The following is an 11,728-nucleotide window of genomic DNA, read 5'->3' as shown; positions in this document are numbered from 1 at the left end:
AAATGCTTCTCTGACTGTCACCACTGTTTCTCTAAAATTGTTTTTCTTTTCTTTTTCAAATGTATTATGTAATGTGAGACTAATGACAAATTACTCATGTAACAAAAGCACAAGCCTTTGCTGTTTACATAGGAATTCCTGATAAGATTACCCACGTTTAAGACCACAAAACCCCTTCCCTGGCCAGCTCCCTCACCGAATGCTGCTACGTCCACTGGAATTAAGAGGGCTTGATTGTGGCCTCTCTCTCTCTCTCTCTCTCTCTCTCTCTCTCTCTCTCTCTCACACACACACACACACAAACACTCTCTCTCTCTCCCTCTTCCTTTCTCCTTTGGAGTGGCTGCAGGTTACTTAATCAGTAACCCTGCAGAGTTTCCCCCCCACACTTTTTTCTCCTCTGCGTGTGTGTGTGGGGGCTGGTATGGGTACGGGGAGTGTGGAGTGTGTGTATGATTGTTAGGGGGTGACTGGGAGAGTGTGTGCATGTTCTTGTGCCTCTGCCATGGATTGACAGCAGAATCTGTGTGCCCCATCGCAACACAGAACCTCTTTCTTTCTCTCTTTCTCTCTTTCTCTCTCTCTCTCTCTCTCTCTCTCTCTCTCTATCTCTCCCTCACTCCTTCTCGATCTCTACTCTATTCATCTCTCTCTCTGTTGCTCTCTCTTTCTCTCTCTCTCCTCTCTCTCACGGGTGAATGGATAAAGTGGGGATTCCGGAGGCTACGGGAGTGCCGCTGGGCACCGGGCAGCTTACCGAGGAAACGGCAGCCAGCAGGAAACTGTTTCGCTATGGCTGGCTAAGACGCCTAGTGCCCCTGATCTACAGAGAGGAGCTCTACCACGTCCTATGCCTGACAGGCCCTCTGGTAAGTGTTGGAAAAGCACACACACACACACACACACACACACACACACACACACACACACACACACACACACACTAACACATACACTCTAAAACACATGCACACACACAAGCACGTTTACACAGGGGGCCAAACACTTGGGCTGTTATGATACCATTCACACGGCCTCAAAAACAGGGACTCTTATGTTACAAGCCTGATCACCAGGAGGTTTGGTTGAGACACAGGCAAGTGTGGGAAAGCAAGCAGAGGAGGACACTTTTACAATGCTCCCTGTGAAAGACACAGGAGACTCTGGAGGAATGGAGGAGTCAGTCTGAGCCCTGAACAAGAGTATACAGGTTGATACAGGAGGAGCTTGTCTGAAAAGTACAAAATACAGTATTGCATTTGCTTTACCATGTTCTTATGAATTGTCATAGTGACAAATAATGATGAATGATCAATGACAAATGAATATTGCTTAAATCTTTTTACATTTCTATAAATTCGGTCTCCCCAATGGTTAGGGTTAATTTAGAACACAGAATTCTTGTTTCCTTGACCCCCTGTCTGTCTCTCTGTCCACATCAGCTCGTCTCTCGCATCCTAAACTTCCTCCTGCCCTTCGTCATCACAATAGCTACTGGTCACCTTGGAAACGCAGAATTGGCTGGATATGCTTTGGCCTCAGCGGTGAATATACCCATGATCCTCTGCAAGTGGACACACACACATCAGTGTCTGCTTTTGTTTCCATTTCACTTCTGCAAAAGATTATAATTATAGTAGAAAAGTTGTGTTTGTGTAGCTCAACTGGCTTTAACACCATGGCTTCAACTTTAATGATCAGGAAGCACACATTCTGGTTCACCTTTGTTTCCAATTCGTAGAAGATTAGAGATGTAAATGTACTGTAACTATACAGCACTGTAAGTTGCTTGAGCCTCATCTGATCTTCTGATCTCCATTGCTTCCCCAGGCTATTAATGTGGCCACTGCAGCTACGGGCATGGGCCTGGCTTTGGCCTGCGACACACTCGTCTCCCAGGTACACGCTCAGAGTTTACACACAGTCACTCACTGAATACATTTCATATAGAGGACGGGGATTTTTGTGGATCTAATGATGAGCCTTGAAAGAGAAAATAGAGACTGTGACATAGCTATCACAATCAAAATTTACTTTGTTTTAGTAATAATTCATGCACAACTTTTTGGTGAGGAATACTGTCTTTCATATATTTTATACGACCAATGAAGTAAATGTATCACACAAGAATAATTGTTCTATGGTGCAACAGTGACAGAGTAAATGTGGAGTGGTTTGGCCATCTTAAGGGAGTCATTGTCCTCTTGGTTAGTTGAGGAAGAAGATAAAGATAAGCATTTATCCACATTATATGCTCAGATAGTAATTAATAATGTCACGATCACCTCTGCCAGTACAATTAGACAGCTATTAGAGTCACAGATATACATTTTAATTTCTGAATTTATTAATTGTAAAATGAATTTACATTTTAATAAATATTAACAATATTGTTATTATTTAATATGTTACAGTATACATTATGTTCAAAGTTTTCTGCTATATTCACGCTGAGGTTTCTTGTAGAGTATTTGTATTGGATGTCAGAGGTTCTGATATATGAATACACAAAATATGGAATAATTACGCAAAAGTCTCTATTTTTAGACTAATACATCTGCACAACTGATATTGAATAAAGCAACATGAATATTCCTGTGAATATTTCAATACCCAATTTTCTGCATCTACTTACTGCTAAGGATACACACTGCAGCTAGAAGGTAGGGAAGCACCAAAGGTGGAGGAGGGGGAGGGGGACATTTTTGATTAAATTTAATTGAGACATAGTAAGATTAATCTGACAATGTAAAGCACTATACACATTGTACATGAAAAAGGTTGCCAAGTATGGAAGAGTCCAGGCTTTCAAATGGTGTATAACATTATGCTACATGGTTATTATGGTTATGGTTATGGGATTTGGCAGACGACAAAAACAACATAATATTTAAAATTTAACAGGGAACAGATTAGAATATTGGTCGAAAACATAGCAATATAGTGCATACAATTGAGTTAGAATGTTGGGAAGAGGTAAGAGAGGGGGGTAGGTCTGCATGGAAGGAACACAGAAATAACTGAAAATTCAATTCCAAGGAATTACCAGTGCATGAAAATGCAAACAATGGTATGTAAAATATCATGTACAGTTAAAACAGATAATGGAAGCACAGATATAGTACTAGGTTGTTGCTAGAGAAGACATTGTGGTTGCTATACTAAATAAAGCAGTTGCTGTGCTGGTTATTAGGGAAATAATGTTGCTTGTTTTGATGGTTGCTAGGTTGAAATTATGGTAGTGGTTGCAAAGTTGTGGCTAGGGTAATTGAGATGGTTGCTAGGTTGTTGCTAGGGTAGATACAGGCTGTGTCTGAAACGGGAAAAAATGCTGCCTTTTATACCTAACAGGGGAGTGAGGCATTAAGGCATGTCCAAATTAAATATTTTTATGAAATGTTGCCTTCTAAGATACCTTCATTTTGCTGAAATTTGAAGGCAGCGTAGATGTATCCTTCATGGTTCAAGCCTTCAACATCCAAAATTCTATTCACTGTAATTTTCAGCAGCTATTGCTGAAGTCAACCATTATTCTGCTTTCTGGTATCCTGGCAATGACATTCTGTGCTGCTATCTTGCTATGCTGTCTGAAACAAAGTTCGTAGATGGTACCTTGTTGCTAGACTGTTGCTAGGGTACATATGGTGGTTGCTATGCTAAATAAAGCAGTTGCTATGCTGGTTCTGGGTTATCATGTTGGTTGACGTTGTTGCTAGGGTGGTTTTTTGGTTGGTTGTTTGGTTGTTGCTAGGGTAGATATGGTGTTTGCCAACTAATGTAGTTGATATGCTGGTAATGTTGGTTGCTGTGGTGGTTGCTAGGTTGACATGGTTTAATGGATGGATGAATGGTTTGAAGAGGCTGTATGAAGAGAAAGTTGGATGGAGGGTGCCTTATATTGTTGTTGAATGGAGAGACACAGAGAGAAAGGGGGCCTATAAGTTGGCAGCTGGAACAGGTGCAACTCAGTTTAATTGGCTCTTTATGATGTAATAAAGCCCAATGCAAAGACTATGGGAAAAATAAGCTTGTTTTTCATTAATATCTCACAAAATATAGTTTAGAAATTAAAAGACATAGCAACCTTGTTTTTTTTAAGACCTACGTTACAAGGTTTGAACAAAGTTTATAAGTTAAATGGTTCAAGTTGAAGAGTACGCTCAGCGGAATAAGACGAAGAATAAGACGCCTAGGAATAACAGTACAGTGCATGCACTGTAATTACAAGGCATTATAAGAACTCCAATGGATGACTCCTGTATTAATGTCTGGCTGTATTTGTGTACAGTATGTGTGTACAATATTTATGTCCTGTATGTATGTATGTATGTTTGTATGTATGTTTGTATGTCCTGTTGGTACCGACGTATGCGTGTATTTATGTTTCTGTTGTGTGTAGACCTTTGGCAGTAAAAACCTGAAGCGAGTGGGGGAGATCCTCCAGCGTAGCATGCTGATTCTGCTGATCTTCTGCCTGCCCTGCTGGGCCATCCTTATCAACGCAGAGACCATCCTGTTGGCCCTGTGGCAGGAGCCCGAGGTGGCCAGGTGAGGGCGCTCTCACACCAGCCACCAAAGCATAGCACTGCACATCAGGTCCCTGGAGGGTGTAATGACAAGCCTAGATCAGTATAAAAAATGTTTATACATTAAAAAAACTGTCATGTACTTCGTTAGATATGAATGTTGTTAAAAAAAAATCTCACATCTGTGTTGTTGTTGTTGTATGTTTGTTGTTTTTCCTGTCTAGGATAGCACAACTGTATGTCTTGGCCTTCTTGCCTGCTGTTCCGGTTAGTTGCGACTATACAAATCAGATAGATGAAAGAGAATACCCAAACAAACTTCTCACACCCCATATAAACTTAAATTAAAAATGTGTCATAGGGTTTCTTGCAATATTAATTTACACTCCTGTACTGTGTCTTTGTCTTCTCTTTCCAAGGCCATGTTCATGCATCAGCTACAGGTGTCTTACCTTCAGAATCAGGTGAAGTATCACACTACACTCCATCAGTTACCTTTGTCATACAGTATAATTACCTCCAGACAGTCTAAAGAAAAGTACCCAATGTGGATAGGGTCATGTTTGTATTGCTCACTTGCCTTCATTTCTACGGGAAGAGATGTAATTGTGTTTGTCCATATTGAAGGTGATATTTATGATATAATAATTTGCTTGTGTACAGTGCCACCTAGTGCTTTGTATCTGCAAAAATTGTCTCCAAACGAGTATTTATCCCTGAGTCTTTTTCAGTTGATCATGTCACATTATGCTTCATCAACGCTACATATTTTTAAAAAAGAGTGTCTGTAATATCTGAAGCAATGATCTAAAGATGCTCCCTTAGCCATGGCTGCCAGTAATGATTACAACAGTGTAAGCATAGCTGGGCACTAAAACTGGGTTCTCTTCAACCAGGGTATCATTTTGCCCCAGTTGTACACGGCTGCTGTTGCCAATGTCATCAACATTGCCATCAACTACATCCTCATATACAGGATGGACCTGGGAGTACAGTAGGTGTTCTATATACCAATTTAATAATACCACCATAAGTTCTAACTATTTGTTGATGTATATGATTTAAAAAGCTTAATTGTTTACCATGTTGTTAGTCGCTTTGGCTAAAAATGCATCAGCCAAATGTAATGTGATGTAATGTACTGTATATGAGGAAATTGCTTTATTTCAATGCATTTCAATATTCATTGTGTAGTTTGTGTAGTATGAGTTTTCATAGTCTTCCATGAGAGTGCACTGAGTGTGAATAATGTCATTGTGTCTCTCTCACACACACTGGCACACTTATAGGGGCTCTGCTATAGCGTCCAGTTTGTCCCAGATCATCCTGTGTCTTCTCTTGTTTGGTTACATCTGTTGGAAGAAGCTCCATACAAAGACATGGGGAGGTAACTCACAGACAAACACACCCACTCATATATACACATGTACACTAAACAAACACTCATTAACATACACGCACACCCAGTGAAACGCAAATGCAATCGCTGCGATCGCTGGCTTTGCAATATATCAACCACATGAATGAAAATGGGCACTGCACTGATGACCCTAGTGTAAAAAGAGTGTGCAGGGCCTAGTGTAAAAAGAGTGTGCAGGGCCTAGTGTAAAAAGAGTGTGCAGGGCCTAGTGTGAAAAGAGTGTGCAGGGCCCCAGTGCAGGGCAGGGGAGAGAGAAGAAAAAGAGAAACAGAAACCGTCCTCCACAAACACAGTCCCGCTGTTCCTCCCTGCCCTCTCTCTGCGGCAGAGCGCCGACACTGAAGGTGTTGGGTTCTGTTTGCCTCAGTGATTCTCAACCCAAGACCACACACACACACGCACACACACACACACACCACACACACACACACACACACACACACACACACAGTCTCTCTCTATGTGATCTCAGACACACACTCTGTACTTCATTCCAATTCACATTGATTGAAATCACAGGTTAGAATGAGCATGTAGACTTGCTGTTCCCTGTAAGGCATGTCCCTATTGGTCCCTGTGTGTAGGCTGGTCCACTGCATCTCTGCAGGATTGGGGACCCTTCATGCAGCTGGCCATCCCCAGCGCCCTGATGACCTGCTTTGAGTGGTGGATCTACGAGATCGGAGGCATACTCGCAGGTATGCATGTGTGTGTGTGTATGACAGAGGTGGGGAGAGAGCATGTCTGCCTGTGGTGGATCTTGTTCTCCCCATCATAAAAAATACATAAAACCAAAACATACTATGTTGGAGGGTTTACACTTTTAGTTTCTGGATTCCCTTCCATGTAATGTTTTTGGAGACTGAGCCTAATCTGTCTGACCCATGTCCTCTCTCCTGTGATTAGGTATGCTGGGCGAGGTGGACCTGGCAGCCCAGCATGTGCTGCTGGAACTAGGGACCATAACATACATGGTAAGTGATCTCTCTGGTTCGCCCCCAGGGGTCATTCCAGCAGCTCCTCGGTCAAACTAATGTCTGCAGACTAACCTCGGTCAGCAGACTAATGTCCAGATAATCATAGCGGAGAGACTATATTTTCTGTCTATTGCAGATTGGCTGTAATATGGTTGATTCATTTAGGATAATGCACATATATTTCTAAAACCAGATGAATTAAAATTCTTTGTTGATTTGCTTTGTTGTTTTGCTTGTTATAGTAGTAGTACTAAGGCAGGTTAAAGTGTCTTGTGCTGGACAGATGCACACTGGATGTTTGACACTGACTCTACGTTCCTATAACTTGCCTTCAGTTTCCTCTGGGAGTTCATGCTGCCGTATGTGTGCGTGTGGGGAACGCCCTTGGGGCAGGAGACGAGGCCAGAGCCCTGAACACATGTAAAGTTGGTCTAGTGCTCTCTGGTAAGTATCTCTCTCTTTCTCTTTCTATTCATCCATCCATCCATCCATCTATCTGTCCTTCTCTATGCTATCCATCCACCCTCAGTGTTTGAATCACTGTATACATTAAACTAAATCATAGTGAATGATTTAGACACATTTCCCATTCAACAGGAGTGCTGGCTGTGTTTCAGGGCATTTTGTTTGCTTCAACCAAATCTTTCATTGGCTATATCTTCACCACTGATGAGTGAGTTTTCATGAATATTTCAATATCTGGGCAATGTCACACGGAAAACTAGTGAAAGAGCTGTTACTGTTAACTTGCAGAGATGTTACTGTTACTGGCAGTAACATCTCTGCAAGTTGACTTTCTCTCTATGATTTCCCCCCAGGAGCATAGTACAGATTGTCTCCACGAATCTGACGCTGTTCATATTCCTGCAGTTCTTCGATGCACTTGTGGTTTGTAGTTTCCCCTCTACTACAAATAATACACTGTAGGAAAGCTGTACTAAACCATTAACTCATTGATTGATTTCATCAGAGGACAAAAATAATAGGTGTCTGAAGTATCTTCAGCATCTGATGTGTATCTTTAGCATCATATCATGCATTTTAATCCAAACACTGTTTTAAAGCCTGTTCTACATTTGCCCTGTGACATTCCGCTGTTCCGCTGTTCAACAGCACATATACTTGATCTCCATGTTCCCTTTCCTCCACTGTGTTGTGACCTGCAGTGTGTGTGCTCTGGGATCCTGGTGGGCGCAGGGAAGCAGAAGATTGCTGCCCTGTCCAATCTCATTTGCTACTACTGCATTGGGCTGCCAGTGGGCATCTACCTCATGTTCGAAGCTGGCCTCAGGATACTTGGTATTTCAAGCAGACTGATTCTCACAAAAATTTTGTTAGACCGTGGTCACACATTACCTTTATCATCTTCATCTTCACATGTCAAAAGTTCACATAATATCCCATAAGGACAATCCATAATAGTGTAATTCTATGTTTAATATAAAGTGGTTGATTTTTTCTTCCTCTTTTGCCTTCCCCTAAACCTTAACTTCCTGTCCCCAGGTCTGTGGCTTGGCCTTTTCATTTGTGTCATTCTGCAAACCTGCTTCTTTGTCACCCTCATCTTTAAACTGGACTGGAGGAGAGTGGCTGAGGAGGTGAGTACACCATCGTCGCTATGGCTACTTGGGGATATTGTCTTGTTTTGGAGGCCATTGTTAAATATTCAGAAACAGCTCCATCAGCTGATGCATAGAACTGTAAACACACATCATATAATTTATGGTGTAATAAATCCACTTGTCACAGACCAGTCATAACTACAAAAGTTCCTTTGTCAATGGTATTCACATGCGAACACTCCAATCTCTTCCCCTCTCCCAGGCTCAGAAGCGTGCTGGGAGGATTGGGAAGGTGATGTGTATGGGACAGAAGCCGTCCCTCGGCCACGCTGTGGTGGACACGATGGTGCTAGAGGGGTCAGAGAGCCCGGAAAAGAGCACTGACGCCGGGCCAACGGTGAGGGCAACAGGAACCCTGATGGTCCATCCCATCCCAGTCAAAACACACACACACACACACTTTAGACTAGCTTTACTGCCTTTGATGTAATATATACTTCAAACATAAATAGTACAAGTATCATTATGTATATATATATATATATATATATATATATATATATATAATGTAATTTGAGAATGGAGAAAAGGGTGGAAGGTTTCAAAAATGTGTTTTAACAATTGTGGAAAACTGTAAGTGTTCCCTTATTTGAGCAGTATATATGTACAATATATATATATATATATATATATATATAATATATAACATATACATTTATATATAATTGTTAAAACACATTTTTTTGAAACCTTCCACCCTTTTCACATTTTTTGATTCTCTCCATTACATTCACAGAATATCTGACAGTTCTTGCAAAATAAAACACTCAAAAGTTTTACTTGTGCTCAGAACCAAACAGTGTCAGAGTACCGATCCAGTCTATGATTGAAGTGTTACCTTAATTTTTTTTGAGCAGTATATTATTTTGATAAGCTTTTGACTATTTGGTGCACACTTGAATGAGGCTCAAATTAGGCCAGTGGAACAATCCCTGTTGCTAAGCTACACTGAGAGCTAGTCAGCACTACACACGCCACCCTAATGATGTCTCCTTCTTTGTCTTTGATTCCCCCAGGCTGCCGCTGCAAGCACCTGCCCTAAGGAGAATGGCTACGCGGCGGTCAGCACAGAGGACCAGGGCCGCTTAGAGAGCGGAAAGGATGGAGGGGAGACGCAGACACCACCATCACAGCTCTCCATCACACAGCTAATGCTGCGCCGAGGACTGACCCTGCTGGTGGCCATTTTGGCTCTAGCCGCGGGGGTGGCGGTCCACCTGGGCTACCCACCAGAGCTGCTGCACAGCCAGCCAGCAAACTGGACACTGGAATGGGTCAATAGCACAGTTATCCCAACCATCCTCCCCGATCCCACTTCTCCCTTCTGAGAGGCAGGGATGAGCATCATCTATCTGATTAAACTCTGGGAGGACATGGATCCTCTTCCTAAAAGATTTTTAGGGGGCACGAGTTCCAGTTTAGTTGATATTTTGAATGTGGATAACAGACACATTTCTGGGAAAGACCACCCCACTCCAATCCTCGGTGGGCACCCGCTTCCTCGGTGTGAAGAATGCACATGCTACAACTACAATTCTCAAGGGGGCTTGAATGTCTATTGTATTTTCACTTTAAACTAGATGACAATGGGGCAAAAGATTGTTGATATCTGGGCTGGGCCCAACAGCCAATCAAATTACACCACTTGTACATGGCTTGGTCTGAACCACTATGTTTGTTTCTCATTCACAGCAGCAGGACCGTGTATAAACACCAGTTATATTACACTGAAGGGACAGCTAGAGGATAGTGAGGAACAATTCAATGAATTTCACCAAAAGGATTCGATTAGGATCACGGACTGTACCTTTACAAACTCCTTTCCTCTCTTGCTTCCAAGGTGTGCACCGTATTACAGCTCCCAAACTTAGGCTGTGTCTCATCCCGCCTACTTGCACACTTCAAATACTTAGTTTAAGTATATAGTACAGATATATAGTACAATATTAACCATCGAAAAGTGGGCACTACTGAAGTAAGCGCTCAGTGCACACTAGCAGTGTATAAGTATATATACTCTTTTGATCCCGTGAGGGAAATTTGTACTGTAATGGTGTGCTGATGGAAGTATGCGGTTTGAGACACAGGGATTTTAGGAGCATAAAGCACCTGGGCACATTCTCTCCAGACATGCGTCAGCAGAACAGAGAGGAAGTGAGTGTAGCTGGACTGACGTGTGAAAAGACTTGTTTCCTTGTTATTACTGTTCATTCAACATTGATTTGGTGAGGAAGTATTTTGATATATTTTGTTTTCATTTTTAGCAACTGCCTTTTGTGATTAATACATTTATGGTCAATCCAGGCCAATTGTAGATGAAATTGAGCAAAAAGCTTTTTTTCATTCTTCATCATCTTGTTGTGACTAGAAAAGACAGATTATGGTATCTTAAAATATTGTTTGTTTTGAGAAGGTACTCTGTTCATCTTCATATTTTATTTCATTTAATGATAATTTTGATGCACTGTAAAATTGGCAACAACTGGTTTACTACTCCCATGGCACTGAATAATTCACTTTACTTATATATACATTTGATACCAGATCCCTGTCTAGTGTATTTACACCTTGATGACAATGACCAGAGTGAAGGAAAAACTATCGTCTTAACCATGCTGGGACATCTACTGAAAGGCTATAGTTTAAATCATTTAGTTCATAGTTCAAACATGAATGTAACATTGTAAGTTAATGGAAGAGGGGAGCACCTTGTATTAGACATCTCAAATGCCTTGTTTATAGGTTTTATGGTATATCTGTATTGGATTTTTGTGCATCATTTGTGCATATTCACTGTCTCTGAGGAGATGATCAAAATAGATGCTGAAACAAGTGGGAACAATGATCCCATCGGAATAATCCACAAGACCTCTGAGGAACTGACATGTTTTTAGAATAAATAAAAAAACAACAATTTAGAATATTTTTTTTAGAGGAGAATGAATATGAATTCCCATGTGATATTCAACTGAGAGTGGAGTCTTTGTGAAACTGAAGTTAAACCTGAAATGCTCTTTTCTCACCACATCAGACCCAGATCGGCCAAGAGCATGTTTGAGCTGGGATGGGAGCGGAACCAACCCAGAGCCCCCTGACATTTGGGACACGTTGTATAACATCATAGAATTCAACACAAATGGCTCGCATCAAATAATAAAACTAATTCACTTTAATGGGGGTTTG

The 11,728-nt window shown here is 41.4% G+C and overlaps 1 protein-coding gene across 1 annotated transcript; it reads left to right on the top strand.

Annotated features, from left to right (window-relative positions):
• The first annotated feature begins 349 nt into the window (after window positions 1-349).
• On the top strand, window positions 350-11,718 carry slc47a1 (solute carrier family 47 member 1). The gene is made up of 17 exons (XM_048233634.1): window positions 350-869; window positions 1,443-1,544; window positions 1,831-1,899; window positions 4,400-4,548; window positions 4,751-4,793; window positions 4,946-4,990; window positions 5,423-5,520; window positions 5,816-5,913; window positions 6,531-6,644; window positions 6,853-6,920; window positions 7,259-7,367; window positions 7,521-7,596; window positions 7,742-7,811; window positions 8,090-8,222; window positions 8,427-8,521; window positions 8,748-8,882; window positions 9,562-11,718. The coding sequence occupies exons 1-17, from the start codon at window positions 699-701 to the stop codon at window positions 9,871-9,873; spliced, it is 1,887 nt and encodes a 628-aa protein (XP_048089591.1). The 5' UTR covers window positions 350-698; the 3' UTR covers window positions 9,874-11,718.
• Window positions 11,719-11,728: the final 10 nt, after the last annotated feature.

Source organism: Alosa alosa, chromosome 2 (assembly GCF_017589495.1).
Source record: "Alosa alosa isolate M-15738 ecotype Scorff River chromosome 2, AALO_Geno_1.1, whole genome shotgun sequence".
In the NCBI taxonomy this organism is placed as follows: Eukaryota; Metazoa; Chordata; class Actinopteri; order Clupeiformes; family Clupeidae; genus Alosa; species Alosa alosa.
This window is presented reverse-complemented; position numbering and strand designations above follow the sequence as displayed.